Source organism: Stegostoma tigrinum, chromosome 45, assembly GCF_030684315.1.
Source record: "Stegostoma tigrinum isolate sSteTig4 chromosome 45, sSteTig4.hap1, whole genome shotgun sequence".
Taxonomy (NCBI): Eukaryota; Metazoa; Chordata; class Chondrichthyes; order Orectolobiformes; family Stegostomatidae; genus Stegostoma; species Stegostoma tigrinum.
Genome location: NC_081398.1, coordinates 4,332,416 through 4,349,962, shown reverse-complemented (window position 1 = coordinate 4,349,962; position 17,547 = coordinate 4,332,416). Strand labels below are relative to the sequence as shown.

The window sequence follows — 17,547 nt, the reverse complement described above, 5'->3', positions numbered from 1 at the left end:
AAATCAAATCAGGTTGTCAACTTCCCTAGCGTTCACTGGGGATTGTGAGACAATCCTTGCCTGATTTCTCAGGAGCCGTTACATCACAGAATGCCTTTGAGGCAAAATTGGGAAGACTACAATTACACAGGCAACTTCCCACCTTCGACAAAGGTACGTTCACACTTACTAACTACAGTCTTTTGTCTATCCTTCGCACGAAATGGCCTGGTCGTGATTTTATTATAACAGGATGCAACGTGACTTTTTACAAGAATGGGCCCCCAGAGGATCGAGCTCTCAGGAGAAAATGGGCACCATCTCTGCCTCCAAGGCAGATGTTTGAGGATCAGGCCACACAACAGGAGTTGCTGGCCGAAGAGGGGATTGACGGCCGAGTGGTATTGTTGCTGAGCTGTTAATCCAGAGACCCAGCTAATGCCCTGGGGATCCAGGGTCTGAACCCTGCTACGGCAAATTAATGTTTAAAAATAACGGAATTAGGATGGCTATTAGTGGGGGGAAAATCCATCTGGTTATTTAGGGAAGGAAACTTCCATCCTTACCTGGCCTACATGTGACTCCAGACCCTCAGCAATGTGGTTGACTCTGAACTGCCCTCTGGGCAATTAGGGATGGGCAATAAATGCTGGGCCTGGTCAGCGACTCCTCATCCTGTGAACAAATTATGAAAAAAGGAAGGTGTCTCTGTAAAACAGTTGGCACATTGACTTATAAATCCTACCAGCACACACCAAAGGCAGGAAGGAAGAGTGGGATGAGGGAAATATGATGAAAATGAGTTGGAAGTCTCAACCATCATCATCCACAAGCTAGTGCAGGTGATGCACAAAAGGGGCCAGGGAGCTGCCACAGGGAGCCAGGGACCCAGGTTCGAATCCACCCTCGTGCATCTGTCTGAGCGGGTTTCCTCCATTAGCCCAGGGATGTGCAGGTTAGGGTGGGTTGGCCGTGCTAAATTGCCCCATAGTGCCCAGGGATGTGCGGGTTAGGGTGGGTTGGCCGTGCTAAATTGTCCCATAGTGCCCAGGGATGTGCGGGTTAGGGTGGATTGGCCATTCTAAATTGTCCCGTAGTGCCCAGGGATGTGCAGGTTAGGGTGGATTGGCTGTGCTAAATTGTCCCATAGTGCCCAGGGATGTGCGAGTTAGGGTGGGTTCGGAAATGCAGGGTTTTAGGGTAAGGAGCTCGGGGGGTAGGTTCAGACTCAATGGACCGAATGGCCTCTTTCCATACCGTGAAGGATTCTATGCTTGCAACCTGATTAAGTTCTTCCAAATTATAAATGCAGATCGATTTGGGTCAACCTTGAGGTGCTCTCACAGAGAGGCCAGGCCTGGATGACCAGGCTTTAATAGTTATTCACAAACCTGAAGGAGAAATTCAAGTGAGTTGCAACAATGTGGAGGAAGCTCCCACAGACTGAGCAAGGTAGAGAGAAGCCAGGCACTAGCTTAAAGCAGAAATTGCTGGAAAAGCTCAGCAGCTCTGGCAGGGGAGAGATCAGAGGTAACGTTTCGGGTCCAGTGACCCTTGCGCAGAACTGACCCGAAACTCTGATTTCTCTCCCCAGACGCTGCTGAGCTTTTCCAGCAACTTCGGTTTCTGTTTCTGATTTACAGTGTCCACAGTTCTTTTTTGCTTTTTACTTGCTTGCAACATCAGTCCAGCCTTGAACTCCGCCCTCCCCTCCACCTCGGTTCTCATAAAAGTTTACCCATAACTCCATGTCCTCCTCAGTGCAAATGATGACGTACTCATTGCGGTTTTGCAAAATCTTTGTGTGTTTTTTTTTTAAAATCACTTGAACATCGATCTCTCAGAGGACCGAAAAGTGCGTTCCTTTCTAAGGTGTCTTTTCTCTCTTTCGTGAAGACGGCCGTCGCTGGCCAACCTGCCATTTGCTCACCCTTTCGCTAACTGCTGACGCGAGAGGTCAACACACCATCTTGAACAGCCGAGGACCATGTGGTGAAGGGACACCCACACAGTGCAGAGAGAGAGAGAGACAGTGAGAGCTGCAGGATTTTGACCCACAATCCAGTACAGAATCAAAACTAAGATCAAAACATCCATATTAGTATAACTGTGCAGAAATAAATAGGACAATTTGCATTTATATAGTGCCTTTCTCATACTGAAAAAAGACATCCAGAAATTGCTTCAGAGGGGCATCACCCCACAAAAAAAGTTCTTTTTTGCATTCAAACCAAAAACATTTTTCTTTCCTCACTTCATCTTATTAAAATTCACATTCACTAAGGTTTTAACACTTTGAGACTTCCATGAGGAATCTACACTTAAGCAGAACATTCCAGGTAAAATCGCTTCTGCTTTGTGTATCTGTACATAATACTCACTTACGTCAGCTCTGTAAGGTTCCCCCTAATTTCCAAAGAATGATTGGAAGAGCTCAAATTTTACTGAAAGAAATGACAAACCTTGTCATCATCAGGACCCACACAAGAATGCCAATTTTCAAGGGGAGCAACAATTTATACTGCTCGAGGAAAGGGTGCTGATCGGTTGGGCAAGTCGACTCTGACTGGCTGAGGCTTTGCCCTGGATTTCCACTCAAACTGTTCTCATTTTGTAGTTCAGGATCAGTCCTTTTTTTGCAACCCCAAAGATGAAAATGCAAGCGCAGAAAGCTTTAAGATAACTTGTATCCCACAAAGGAGATGCTTCTTCAACCCTAATAATTGGAGCAGCGCTCCGAAAGCTTGTGTTTTCAAATGAACCTGTTGGATGATCACCTGATGCCTTCAGTCCAACTCCAGCACCTCCATGGCACAACGTCATAATTTTGGGAGAAATGATGGCCTAGTGGTCTTGTCGCTGAGCTGTTAATCTCGAGACTCAGGTCATGTTCTGGGGACCCAGGTTCAAATCCTGCCACAGCAGATAGTAGAAAGTAATTTCAATAAATATCTGGAATTAATGATGACCAGGAATCCATTGTCGGGGGGGTGGGGGTAGAAAATGTGACAGTGTGATCAAAACTGAGATCTTTAAGAGATTACGAAGGGGCGGGAGAAGGTAGACATAGTGTTTTGGCCATTTGTGGGAGATACCAAAATATAAGATGGTCACTAGACTGTGATGAAAGGTTATACAAGTTCGGCCTATTTTCTCTAGCATTTAGAAGGTTCGGGGGTGATCTGATTGAAATCTTTAATGCCTAAATGTTGATAGTATCGAGGGCTATTGCAGGCTTCAGCGAGACATTGACAGAATGCAGAGCTGGGCTGAGAAATGACAGATGGAGTTCAACCTGGATAAATGCGAAGTGATGAGTTTTGCAAGGCTGAACTTAAATGCTGAATATAGGATTAAAGGCAGGATTCTTGGCAGTGTGGAAGAACAGCGGGATCTTGGTGTTCAAGTGCATAGCTCCCTCAAAGTTGCCACCCAGGTGGATAAGGTTGTTAAGAAAGCATATGGTGTTTTGGCTTTCATTAACAGGGGTATCGGGTTTAAGAGCCGCGAGGTTATGCTGCAGCTCTACAAAACCCTGGTGAGACCACACTTGGAATATTGTGTCCAGTTCTGGTCACCCTATTATAGGAAAGATGTGGAGGCTTTTGAGAGGGTGCAAAGGAGGTTTACCAGGATGCTGCCTGGACTGGAGGGCTTGTCTTACGAGGAGAGGTTGACTGAGCTCAGACTTTTCTCTCTGAAGAGAAGGAGGAAGAGAGGTGACCTGATCGAGGTGCACAAGGTAACAAGAAGCATGGATAGAGTCGATAGCCAGAGACTTTTCCCCAGGCCAGGATTGACTGCCACGAGGGGTCATAGTTTTAAGGTGTTAGGAGGAAGGTATAGAGGAGGCGTCAGAGGGAGGTTCTTCACACAGAGAGTTGTGAGCGCATGGAATAGTTTACCAGTGGTAGTCGTGGAAACAGAGTCATTAGTGACATTTAAGCGAATGCTGGACATGCACATGGACAGCAGTGAATTGAGGGGAATGTAGGTTAGGTTATTTTATTTTTGGATTAGGATTATTCCACGGCACAACATCGTGGGCCGAAGGGCCTGTACTTTGCTGTACCTTTCTATGTTCTAAACAGGGAAAAAAGAGGTGGGGTAATTAAAGATAAATGATTTCCACTGGTTCGGGATTGTAGAACTAGGGGGCAGAGTCTGAGAATTAGGGCCAGACCGTTCACAGAATCCGTACACTGTGGAAGCAGGCCATACCACCCTCTGTAGGGTGCCTCACCCATACCTACCCCATTCCTGTGCTTAACCCTCCAAAACACGCAGGGTAGGTGGGTGGGGTGGGATGCTGACTGGCGATGGGCTGAATGGCCTCTTCCCACGCTGGGGGGGGAGGGGGGAGAAATTGCATGAGGAGCCCCATTCACAGCTGACTAGCCAATTCAGCACCCCCTACCCCCGCCGCCAGCCCCGTTCCCTGTTTTCTCTCACCCCCCGCCCCCACCCCACCCTCCCCCCACCGCCGACTTTGATCCTGAGAACCATATCTAACTCCTTCCCAGAAACACTTCATGGCCTCGGCCGCTCTGTGAGAATTCCATAGGTGGCGCCACCCTCTGGGAGAAGTGTCCTGGGCACAAGGATGGTGGGCAGAAGCCTACACGCGAGGGAACAGAAGTTTCCAGCGAGGGTGAAGCGCGCAGCCTTCCACGCCCGCCCAACAAATTGCCCTTCTGTGCATCCGCCATTTCCCTGGCATTCCTGTCCTGGCGAATTCAAGATGGACGCCTTCGGCAGCGCGTCATCCTTTAACCATGCTCCCCCCCCTACCCACCACCCTACCCCACCCCGACGTCACTGAAAGACAAAACCTTAGATCGGATGGAGGCTGAAAATTGGCGTGTGGCACCCCTCCCCAGGGGCATTATGGGAGCGGCAGCGAAAGAAGTGACTTTCCTGGAGGTTTCTCGCACCCCGACTCTAACGGTCAGGGCGGGACATTTTTTTCCCTTCTCCATCGGGCAAAAGGAGATGTCCATCCGTCCCCTCTCCTCAGAAATGCAGCTCCAGTTGCTGCCGACTTTTGGAGGTGGGAGTTGGCGGGAACAGCTTGGCATCGAGTAGGTCCTTGTACTGGAGCTCAGGCATGACCATCCGTAAGCACTTCTCCCTGGTGCTGTTGCCCAGGTTCGAATTCAGGTTGTAGCCCATGATCTGGGCCCGGCCGTACTGGAAGGGCTTGATGATCTTGTCCTGGATCTGACTGGCCTCCACAGGCTTGCTCCCATGGAGACACAGTTCCATCAGCTTCCTCCGCTTCTCCCGCAAGACCTGGACGTCGCTCCGCATCCTCTCCCGGCCGTAGCTCTCCACCTTCTCCCAGAAGGTGCGGTTGAAGTGAAGGTAGAGCTTCCAGTCCAAGGCGTTCCAGGCCTTCACCTGTCTCACAGCCTCGTCCGAGAGCCTCCTCACCGTCACGTCGCTGCGGAAGTTCAGCTTAAAGGAGACAACATCGTCGAACTCCCAGCACAGGGCGTCCTTCAGGAGGATCATGGACTCGTCGAAGTACTCGGACAGCAGGATGAGGTGGAAGGTGCTACTGATCTCCTTGAGGACCAGCTCCACGTAGTCCGCTGTGTCGTTGGAGTTGTGGTCGAAACCAAAGTCGAACCACATCAGGTTCCTGGCGTACTGGCTGCCCCGCTCCCTGACCGAGTAATATCTCCACGGGTCCCTCAGGAACTGCTCCAGCGACTCGACCTTCTTGAAGGCCATACTCGTCCCCTTGTAGTAGGTGAACGACGATTCGGCCAGGGTCACCGGGTTTCGCAAGATGGAGAAGTAAAAGGTGCCCCTCCCCATCACTTTCTCAACCTACAGCGGGGGGGGGGCGGAGGACAGAAAAGGACGACAGAGGGTAGTAAAACAGAAGGGCACACAGGTCCGTTGGTCAGCACACCCTCATGGGCCAAACGGCCTGCACTGTTCGAGAGGAGAGGGTGAGGGACAAATTGACAGGGATGAAAAAAAAGTCACTGGAATAGCTCAGCAGGTCTGGCAGCATCCGCGGAGGAGGAAAACAGAGTTAACGCTCTGGGTCCGGTGACCCTTTCTCAGGACGTAACCCGACCTGAAACGTTAACTCTGTTTTATCGCCTCCACAGACACTGCCAGACCCGCTGAGCTATTCCAGCAGCTTCTGCCTTTGTTCCTGATTTACAGCGCGCGCAGCTCTTTCGGGTTTTAAATTTGAAGGGGATGTTGAGACGACGCGCAGCGCAGAGCTGGGGGAACGCAGCAGGGCCGGGCAGCTTCACAGGAGGAGGCAAGTTGACGTCGAAATTTGGAAGGAGGGTCCCGGCCCTCTCCTGCTCCTCTGATGCTGCCTGGCCTGCTGCGTCCGTCCACCTCTGCGCTGTGCGCTGTCTCAGACTCCAGCCTCAGCAGTTCCTACTCTCTTTTGAGGGGATTGGAGTTACAGGGAGAGGCGGGAACTTTCTTCCCTGCAGTGTCAGAGGCTGAGGGGGTTCTTATCACACGATCCCGAAAGTCATACACAATAAAGGGTGGGAGCAGACCACAGTCTGCACTAACCCTCTAAAGAGTATACCTCCCCCATAACCAAACCTACAGCTAACCGCACATCCCTGGGCACGATGGGGCAATGTAGCACGGCCAACCCACCCTAACCCGCACATCCCTGGGCACTATGGGGCAATGTAGCACGGCCAGTCCACCCTAACCCACACATCCTGGGGCACTACAGGACAATTTAGCACGGCCAGCCCACCCTAACCCGCACATCCCTGGGCACTACGGGACAATTTAGCACGGCCAGCCCACCCTAACCCGCACATCCCTGGGCACTATGGGACAATTTAGCACGGCCAGTCCACCCTAACCCACACATCCTGGGGCACTACAGGACAATTTAGCACGGCCAGCCCACCCTAACCCGCACATCCCTGGGCACTATGGGACAATTTAGCACGGCCAACCCACCCTAACCCGCACATCCCTGGACACTATGGGACAATTTAGCACGGCCAATCCACCCTAACCCGCACATCCCTGGGCACTATGGGACAATTTAGCACGGCCAATCCACCCTAACCCACACATCCTGGGGCACTACAGGACAATTTAGCACGGCCAGCCCACCCTAACCCGCACATCCCTGGGCACTACGGAACAATTTAGCACGGCCAGCCCACCCTAACCCGCACATCCCTGGTCACTACGGGACAATTTAGCACGGCCAACCCACCCTAACCCGCACATCCCTGGGCACTACGGGACAATTTAGCACGGCCAGCCCACCCTAACCCGCACATCCCTGGTCACTACGGGACAATTTAGCACGGCCAACCCACCCTAACCCGCACATCCCTGCGCACTACGGGACAATTTAGCACGGCCAATCCACCCTAACCCGCACATCCCTGGACGCTATGGGACAATTTAGCGCGGCCAATCCACCCTAACCCGCAGAGAAACAGAAATTGCTTGAAAAACCCAGGAGGTCTGACACAGCATCTGCATTGAGAAATCCGAGTTAACCTCTCGGGTTAATCCCCAGGGCACCTAACCTGTACATCTTCGGAGCGTGGGAGGAAACCGGAGGAAACCCACGCAGACACGGCGAGAATGTGCAAACTCCACACAGACAGTCGCCCGAGGGTGGGATCGAACCTGCGCCCCTGTGTGAGACCGCAGTGCTCACCGCTGAGCCACCATCTTAATCGCACATTTCTTTCTAACACTTAACTGAAGCTCCCCTAGGATTGGACCTGAAGCCAGCCCATTCGCTCGGTTGGATTAACAGTGCACCGATATACTGCTGGGTTATCATTATCCCCTACCTGTGGTCTGAAGAACCTCATGTGGTTGCAAATGATGTGATACTCCTGCGTCTTGATGGGATTGTAATATTTGATCTTCCTGGTGCTGAAGAGGAAGGGATAGCCGAACTGGTAGGAGTTGGGGAGAGCAAACATTAAGTTTCTGGCTTCCCCGAAGCGGTACAGTATATTAAGAATGGTACTGCTGGCAGTCTTGTGGGTTTTCAGGAACATCACATGCGTCTTGGGTTGGCAGGATTTCTGTGGAGCCCCTCCGTCACCGCGCAGGGTCATCGTCAAACTCTGAGAAGGATCGAGCTGCTCCAGGGTCATCCTGAACAAACAGAGCAGGGTTTAACTTATCCAGCTAATAAAATGTGAGGCTGGATGAACACAGCAGGCCAAGCAGCATCTCAGGAGCACAAAAGCTGACGTTTCGGGCCTAGACCCTTCATCAGAGAGGGGGATGAGGGGAGGGAACTGGAATAAATAGGGAGAGAGGGGGAGGCGGACCGAAGATGGAGAGTAAAGAAGATAGGTGGAGAGAGTGTAGGTGGGGAGGTAGGGAGGGGATAGGTCAGTCCAGGGAAGACGGACAGGTCAAGGAGGTGGGATGAGGTTAGTAGGTAGCTGGGGGTGCGGCTTGGGGTGGGAGGAAGGGATGGGTGAGAGGAAGAGCCGGTTAGGGAGGCAGAGACAGGTTGGACTGGTTTTGGGATGCAGTGGGTGGGGGGGAAGAGTGGGCTGGTTGTGTGGTGCAGTGGGGGGAGGGGACGAACTGGGCTGGTTTTGGGATGCAGTGGGGGGAGGGGACGAACTGGGCTGGTTTTGGGATGCGGTGGGGGAAGGGGAGATTTTGAAACTGGTGAAGTCCACATTGATACCATATGGCTGCAGGGTTCCCAGGCGGAATATGAGTTGCTGTTCCTGCAACCTTCGGGTGGCATCATTGTGGCAGTGCAGGAGGCCCATGATGGACATGTCATCAAGAGAATGGGAGGGGGAGTGGAAATGGTTTGCGACTGGGAGGTGCAGTTGTTTGCTGCGAACTGAGCGGAGGTGTTCTGCAAAGCGGTCCCCAAGCCTCCGCTTGGTTTCCCCAATGTAGAGGATGCCGCACCGGGTACAGTGGATGCAGTATACCACATTGGCAGATGTGCAGGTGAACCTCTGCTTAATGTGGAATGTCATCTTGGGGCCTGGGATGGGGGTGAGGGAGGAGGTGTGGGGACAAGTGTAGCATTTCCTGCGGTTGCAGGGGAAGGTGCCGGGTGTGGTGGGGTTGGAGGGCAGTGTGGAGCGAACAAGGGAGTCACGGAGAGAGTGGTCTCTCTGGAAAGCAGACAGGGGTGGGGATGGAAAAATGTCTTGGGTGGTGGGGTCGGATTGTAAATGGCGGACGTGTCGGAGGATAATGCGTTGTATCCGGAGGTTGGTAGGGTGGTGTGTGAGAACGAGGGGGATCCTCTTGGGGCGGTTGTGGCGGGGGCGGGGTGTGAGGGATGTGTTGCGGGAAATGCAGGAGACGCAGGCCCCAAGATGACATTCCACATTAAGCAGAGGTTCACCTGCACATCTGCCAATGTGGTATACTGCATCCACTGTACCCGGTGCGGCTTCCTCTACATTGGGGAATGACCAGCTTGGCCTGCTGCGTTCATCCAGCCTCACATTTTATTATCTTGGAATTCTCCAGCATCTGCAGTTCCCATTATCTCTGATACTATTTTAACCCCTTTAACTTATCCAGCGCCTGATTTCGTGAAAAGGACACCTAACGGTTCCATCAGGCTTGGGTTAAGCAGTTTACTGTTAACCGGGGCCCTCACCCGACCCAACTGGCCAATGACGAACCTGGGCTCTGTTTCCAGAGCTGTGTCCTTTACCCACCTTCCCACGCCACTGTCATCACACGGCCTGCCTTCAGTGCAGCCAACCCACTGTCAGCGATTCGCGGTCCCCGTTAACAGCCATTGAGTCTCCCAGGCTGACCATTATCCATCCCATTTGTCTGGCCAACTATCTCTCTCTCTCTCTCCCTATGTTTCTCTCTCTTTCTCTCTCTCTGGACTCCAACTGCACCAATTATTTCTCTCTCTCTCTCTCTCTCTCTCTCTCTCTCTTTCTCTTTGTCCTTGAGTTCCATCTTCACCTATCATTACACTGCCCACCCCACCACCCAACCCTGTTGCCCCCCTCCCTCTGTTTCTCTCTCTGGGCTCCATCTGCACCTGTCATTTGTCTCTCTCTCTCTCTCTCTCTCTCTCTCTCTCTCTGCGCCCCCCCCCCCCCACCTCGCTCTCTATTTCTCTCTCGCTCTCTCCCTCTGTTTTTCTCTGTCTCTGGGCTCCATCTGCACCTATCATTTGTCCATCTTTTTCTCTCTCTCTCTGGGTCTATCTCCACTATCATTCCTCCGCCCACTCCCTATCTTCTCTCTCCCTCTCCCTCCATCCCTCTGATTCTCCCTCTTTCTCTCTCTCCCTAGGTTCCACCTCCACCTATCACTCCTTTCTCTCTCCTTCTCTCTCTCTCCCTCCTCCCATTCCTCTCCATCCCTTCCACATCCTGCCTTCAGCATACATAACCACCTCTTCGCAGCTACTCTCAGCTCTGGCAAACTGGACTTCAAACATTAACTCTGCTTTCTCTCCCACCACCAATGCTGCCCGACCTGCTGAGCTTTACCAGCAACTTCTGCTTTTGTCAGCCTTGGCAAATTGCCCCACGGTGCCCAGGCTTAGGTGGGTTCGCCATGGGAAATGCAGGGATAGGGTGGGATGCTGTTCAGAGGGTCGGTGTGGACCTGATGGGCTGAACGGCCTCATTATGCACTGGAGGGATTCTACAGAGAATGCTTAATTGCCCATAATGTATAGGAAGGTGTAGCCTGGAGGGATTAGCAGTGAGAAATGCAGGGTGACAGGTATGGGGTAAGGGTCTGGGTGGCTGCTCAGAGGATCAGTGTGATTCCAATGGGCTGAGTGGCCTCTTCCCGATTGAAATAAATTAAACCGTGATTTCTGAGGCTATTCATGCACTCCAGCACCTACAATAGAAAACCTCAAGTCTACTTGTGAGTCTTTCCTTCTAGCCTCTCAGAGCTCTTAACAATTCTGGGTGTACCCCTAACCTTAAGTCAAACACTGTTCACTTTCAAGACTTGGGAGCAGGCCATTCTGCCCAGCCGATACATGCTGAAATTCCTGCTCCTGTTGTACTGACTCAAAACTGCATTGGACCAGACTACACCCTCACAGATTATTTTAAGATACCCTACACCTGAGCTTTTTCCTATTTTAAGGGCAGTATCAGATGGGATCAATTTGTCAAACAATTTGACGTTAAGAAAAACACAATTTATTTACACGCTGTAGTTAAAAGACAACAAAAAGAAAAGGAGGAATAACCCAATCCTATTGGAAGGACATCGGTTGAGTAATGATACTGTGTTTTATCCTAGTATCTTTTTGAGAAAGGAGATGGGAGAGGGGGTGAGAGAGGGTGGATAGGTGCCGAACCATAGATTATTTTGTCACTACACAGTAGCCTCTCCAAAGGAGTAAGATCCCATAAGCACACCCTTGGCAAAAGGCAAATTCAGAAAACGGATTTCGACTCACAGCAGCCCAGGAAGAGAACCCCCTGCCACGCCCCCAAGTTTTTGGCTCTAATTGGGAGGGGGAGGGGGAGGAAATAGTTTCCACTTCCTCAAGAACCCCAGCAGCAACTGTGGCTGAAACGTCAAAATCCCCTGGTTCTGTGGGCGGGAGCTCGGCCACACCCTTTCGGGCTGCTTCTATTGTTTCAACTTTTCACAAAAACAGCCAGAAGTCGCTCATCTTCTCGTATTTTGCTTGGTACCTCTCGTGCCCCCCACCCCACACACACAACCCCAATATCTCTCTAAAAGAAAATTAAATAAAGTCACAGTATCATTACGCAACCTACTCCCTCTCAACCTAACAGAACATCCTCTATTCCTTTCTCCATCGAAGTTATAACAATTAAGACCTGGAATTGAAACCCCCCCCCCCCCAACTTCAAGTCCATTCAGCAACTCATTAAGGTCTGTCTTTCAACAGCCCCTTCTGAGCCTACTCCTTCAGATCTATGACATCGGGCATGACTGAGCTCCAACAGAGCCCCCGGGAAGATAACTTCACACCCCTCTGACTGAAGACATTTCTCTTCATCGCGGTTAGAAATGGCCAAACCCTGGCCGATCTCTGGGGGACGGAGGGACTACATTATGGGGAGTGGCTGAGTAGGTTAGCGCCTGTACTCATTGGAATTTAGACATATGAGAGATGACCAAAGGGACTTGACAGGGGAGATGTGGAGGGGTCGTTTCCCCCCCGTGGTAGAGTTTAGGACCAGAGCACTTCATCTTCGAATAAGGCGTTGCCCATTGAAGACAGGGATAAAGAGGAATTTCTTCCCTCAGTGGGGAGTAGAATTCTTTCCCAGCCTCCCCACAGAGAGCTGTTGAGGCTGGGTCACTCACGATGAGATAGGTTTTTAACGAGGGAGGTGGAAAGACAGGAAGGTGAAATCGAAGATTATCAGATCAAGTCATGACCTCATCAACGGGCAGAGTAGACTTGATGGGCCAAACGACCGACTTGAGCCCCCCTCGCCCATGTTTAAACTGAGGGGGATCTCCCACTGAAGATAGAAATGGAGAGGGATTAGGGCATTGCTAGCTTTTGGAATTCTCAATGGGTGTGGGGTGGGGCGGAAGTGGGCAGCAAAGTGGGGAATCTTCTTTCATGGAATGACCAGCATTTGAATGGTTCCCAATCTGTTTTCCCGCGGGGAACATCACTGAGGGTAGTTAAGAGCCGAGCACATCCCCGTTTGGGTCTGGGGTCACGTGTAGGCCAGACCCTAAGACGGTATTAGTCAAGCAGATGTGTCTTGAGGGGGCACTCTACGTTGCTAATGTATTCACTATGACTATACAAATGTGGGAATTAGGAACAGATTTCCAAAATTAATTGCTAAATTGTCCCATAGTGCCCAGGGATGTGCGGGTTAGGGTGGGTTGGCCGTGCTAAATTGTCCCATAGTGCACCTCCCCGTTCCTGAACGCCATGCCCACCCCCAACACCGACAGGGTCTCCCACGCAGCCACATCACCACAACACAACCTGAACTCTGTAGAAAAAGTAAATGCTTTGCATTCCTACACTTGGCAGGAATCCCACGGGAGCAGGGATCTTTGGATCCCAACCAGCAAACAGCAGGGTGAGCACCTTAGCCAATCCTCCAGCAATGCCCTGGCGTCTCCCAGGATTAAAGATTTACCTTCTGTGTGTGACTTTTGGCAAACCTACAGATATATATCGTCAGTGCAATACAGAACCAGGCTGTACTGCTCGGTTTCTGTTATTACCGAAGCAACAGGAGCTCAAAGTAAAAAACCTGATCGAACAAGTGAGGCGTGAAGTGATATTCAGTGATATGATGCCATCCTCAGAAACACGGCCAATGAGGATTTGCAGTGAAGGGTTTCATGGAATCCCTACAACCATTTGATCCATTGGGTGCATAGTGCCCCCCTGAGGAGCATCCCTCCCCATATCCCTGCATTTCCCATTGTCAACCCACCCTAACCTACACATCCCTGGGCACTACGGGACAATTTAGCACGGCCAACCCACCCGAACCCGCACATCCCTGGGCACTATGGGACAATTTAGCACGGCCAACCCACCCGAACCCGCACATCCCTGGGCACTACGGGACAATTTAGCACGGCCAGTCCACCCTAACCCGCACATCCCTGGGCACTATGGGACAATTTAGCACGGCCAACCCACCCTAACCTGCACATCCCTGGGCACTATGGGACAATTTAGCAAGGCCAGTCCACCCTAACCCGCACATCCCTGGGCACTATGGGACAATTTAGCACGGCCAATCCCTCCCTAACCCGCACATCCCTGGGCACTATGGGACAATTTAGCACGGCCAATCCCTCCCTAACCCACACATCCCTGGGCACTATGGGACAATTTAGCACGGCCAATCCACCCTAACCCGCACATCCCTGGGCACTATGGGACAATTTAGCACGGCCAACCCACCCTAACCCGCACATCTTTGGACTGTGGGAGGAAACCGGAGCACCCGGAGGAAATGCACTCAGACACGGGGAGGATGTGCAAACTCCACACAGGCACACAGTCGCCCGAGGGTGGGAATCAAACCCGGGCCCTTGGCTCTCTATGGGGCAACAGCACTAACTACTGAGCCACCCCTGGGGTGGGAGCATTGCTGAACAAGGCCATTCCTAATTACCCCTTACCTCACTGGGACCATGTGAGAGGATAGTTAAGAGTCAACCCGCGTTGGTTGTGGGGCTGGAGTCACATGGAGTTCAGAACAGGGGATTAACGTTGCCTCCATCAGTCTGCATGACCTGTCAGCCAGCTGAGCTGATTGAAAACCGCCCGCAAAAGTGAGGCAGCCTCCGTGTTTCTATGGCCCTAAATAGGAGGAACACCTCCACTGGCGATGGCTTCACCCGAGGGTCACCGCATCTCAGGCGATGGGCGCAGGCGTGAGGGACGGTCCCTCAACCTCGGCTGGTGCCGGAATCGAACCCGAACTGTTGGCATCACTTGACACCCTAGTCCTCCAGCCAACTGAGCTAACTGACCACCCACAATCCCAGCACCCCTTGGGAGTGGCAGGCATCCGAGGCTTTATGAGCACGCAGGTGGGTGCTGAAAATGTCCTGTCCTGGGCCAACTTGGGGAGCGGAGATTACATCCAGCTATGGTGGTGTAGTCGTGATGGGCAGAAGGACTCTTTCTGTAATGCGTGACTCTCTGGGTTTTACACCGACGGTTGCCGTAGCTTCATTTTCTAGATCTGCTGGTTGAGTTTAATTTCCAAAACGCTGCCACATTGTTCCCCAGGCTTTAGTCTCACAGTTAAGCCACTGATGTTGCGATGTTAATCCTATCTACCCCTAGAGGGTAGTTCATTAAGCATAGAGTCATGCAGTCACTGAGCCATTGAGCTGTGTAGCATGGAAACAGACCCTTCAGCCCAACTCGTCCGTGCTGACCACATTTCCAAAGTTAATCTAGCCCCATTTGCCAGTGTTTGGCCCATATCCCTCTAAACCCTTCCTATTCATGTCCCCATCCAGATGCCTTTTAAATGCTGTTACTATACCAGCCTCCACCCCTTCCTCTGGCAGCTCATTCCACACACACTCCACCCTCTGTGTGAGAAAGTTGCCCTCAGGTCCCTTTTAAATCTTACCCCTCACCTTAAACCTATGCCCCTCTAGTTTTGGACTCCCCCCACCCTGGGGAAAAGACCATACTTACTCACCCTATCCATGGTTTTATAAACCTCTATAACGTCACCCCTCTGTCTGACGCTCCAGGGAAAATAGCCCCAGCCTATCCAGCCTCTCCCTGCAGCTCAAACCCTCCAACCCCGGCAGCATCCTTGTAAATCTTTTCTGAACCCTTTCATGTTTAACAACATCCTTCCTGTAGCAGAGAGACCAGGATTGAACGCAGTATTCCAATAGTGGCCCTGACCAATGTCCTGTACAGCTGCAACATGACCCTCCCAGCCCCTACACTCAATGCACTGACCAATAAAGGGGAGCGTCCCAAACACCTTCCTCACCGCCCTGTCTACCTGCAACTCTACTTTCAAGGAACTATGTACCTGCCCCCCAGGGTCTCTCTGTTCAGTGACACTTCCCAGGACCTCACCATTAAGTGTATAAGTCCTGCCCTGATCTGCCTTTCCAAAACGCAGCACCTCACATTTATCCAAATTAAACTCCTCGGCCCCATTAGCCCATCTGATCAAGGTCCTGCTGTCCTTTGAGGTAACCCCCTTCGCTGTCCCCTACAGCCTCCAATTTTGGTTCAATCTGCAAACGGACTAACCATCCCTCCCATGTTCCCATCCAAATCGTTTATATAGATGCCTGAGTAACTGGGCTTGAAGTCAAAGTGTAACCCCTTGTTCTGGGCACCCTACTTCAACCAAACGAAATAGTTTCTCTCTGTCAACGATTTGCTGCCACACTGCTAGGGAGCGGCTGCACTCTCTTCCTCCCCCCCACCCTCCCCGAGGCCCGTTCACTCGTGTTAAATGTTCCACTTGTGGTATTTAACAGTTGCTTGCCACTCAAGGGCTTAAACTTAGGCCCAAGCTTTTCATCAGGACCAATGCAAGAATGCCACATTTCCGTCGGGCCTTTCCCTCCCTGCGGTGTGTCCCTGCAGTGGTTGCCAGAGGTTCAGCATTCAGTAGTTGGTCCTGACAACAGCAAACCTCGACAGAGCATCCCCACCCGCGCCCCACCCACCCCGACCCCCACCACTTTGGCAGATTCTAGATCTGAGCCTCCGCAGCACGTCGGAGCGAATCGGGAGAGTCACCTTTTCTTATCTGCGATTCCCAACGTCTGGATTGCTAGTCCGATCGCCATGAGGATCACTATGGTCATCCACAGCACACTGAGGGTGCACCACTGCTGTACCTTGGGCTTCCTAAAGCAAACAGGGAAAGGGAGAGAGAGAGAGAGAGAGAGAACGAGTGTGTTTGTGAAAAGGTTACGCTAGAAACCGTCTCTCGGTTAAATCCGAAAACCAGAGCGGGCACCGCTATTTACCGTGATCGGGGGAACCGCTCCTCTTGCGGGTATCGAGTTGCCACTAGCAACATCACAGTGCACCTGGGAGGCGAGGGACCTGGTGGCATCGTTCCCCACCCCCCCCCCCCCCCCGAGACTACTAACATTGACAGCAGGCCCCCCCCCACCCCGCCGAGACCAGGATTCGAATCCTACCTCAGCTGATGGCGGAATTTGAGTTCGGTAATAATCTGGAATTAAGAGTCTCACGAGGGACGTGAAACCAATTGTCGGGGGGGGGCGCAGAGGGGTGGGTAAAAATCTGGATCACGGATGCAGTTTGAGGGGAGGAAACCACCCTCGTTACGTGGTCTGGCTTACACGTGACTCCAGATCCATAGCAAAGTGGTTGACTCTCAGCTGCCCTCTGGGCAATTCGGGGATGGGCAGTAAATGCTGGCCCAGTGAAAAAACGGTTCCAGCCGATCATAACTGAAACGCTTCAGTCCCAGGAACACCCTGGTAAATCCCTTCGGAACCCTCTCCAGTTTAATAATACCCTTTCTGTAAGAGGGCGACCAGTGCTGGACACAGTGCTCCAGAAGAGGCCTCCCCAACGTCCTGTACAATCTCAACATGACTTCCCAACTCCTGTACTCAAAGGCCTGAGCAATGAAGGCGAAAATGTCTCCGTAACCACCCAGTCTGCATCGATCAAATCCAACAGTAAGGTTCCAGGCTGACGCTTTATCTTTATGACTGCGACAGCACAGCGTTCCCCCTCTGGGGGGGTGGGGGTATGGTGTTTCACCATAGCTTACAACTCAGGTACCAGAGGGCCGAATCCCGAGCCACAGGCAAATTCCTATGGTAGCCGGCCAGAAGCTGAAAGCCTGAATTCCCTGTGCGTCAGAAGCTCCTGATGGCTCCCGCCAAATCATGGTTTGTCTTCGGTCTCTTAAAGTGTGCGTCGAGAATCGGTGTCAAACAGGCCCTGATTCTGAACCCTTTCTGAGTTGTCAGGAATGAAAGGTAAACATTTGCTCACTGCCCGTCCCTGACACAAAATTTAAAAAAAACCCTCTTAAATTCCTCAGGGTCCTCCCTTTCCGAAGGTATGTCCAATTTATGAAACCACACAGACAG

At 51.8% G+C, this 17,547-nt stretch overlaps 1 protein-coding gene across 5 annotated transcripts in view; it reads right to left on the bottom strand.

Annotated features, from left to right (window-relative positions):
* Positions 1-4,462: 4,462 nt before the first annotated feature.
* The window catches only part of LOC132207324 (galactose-3-O-sulfotransferase 2-like), a 146,536-nt gene continuing 133,451 nt past the window's right edge, over positions 4,463-17,547 (bottom strand). For all 5 annotated transcript variants that reach the window (XM_059642556.1, XM_059642557.1, XM_059642558.1 and 2 more), the window contains exons 2-4: positions 16,208-16,318; positions 7,803-8,115; positions 4,463-5,814 (exon numbers count right to left, since the gene is read on the bottom strand). In XM_059642556.1, the coding sequence (XP_059498539.1) occupies positions 4,993-5,814; positions 7,803-8,115; positions 16,208-16,318 (1,246 nt within the window). In that variant the 3' untranslated portion in view covers positions 4,463-4,992. The remainder of the gene's footprint in view (positions 5,815-7,802; positions 8,116-16,207; positions 16,319-17,547) is intronic.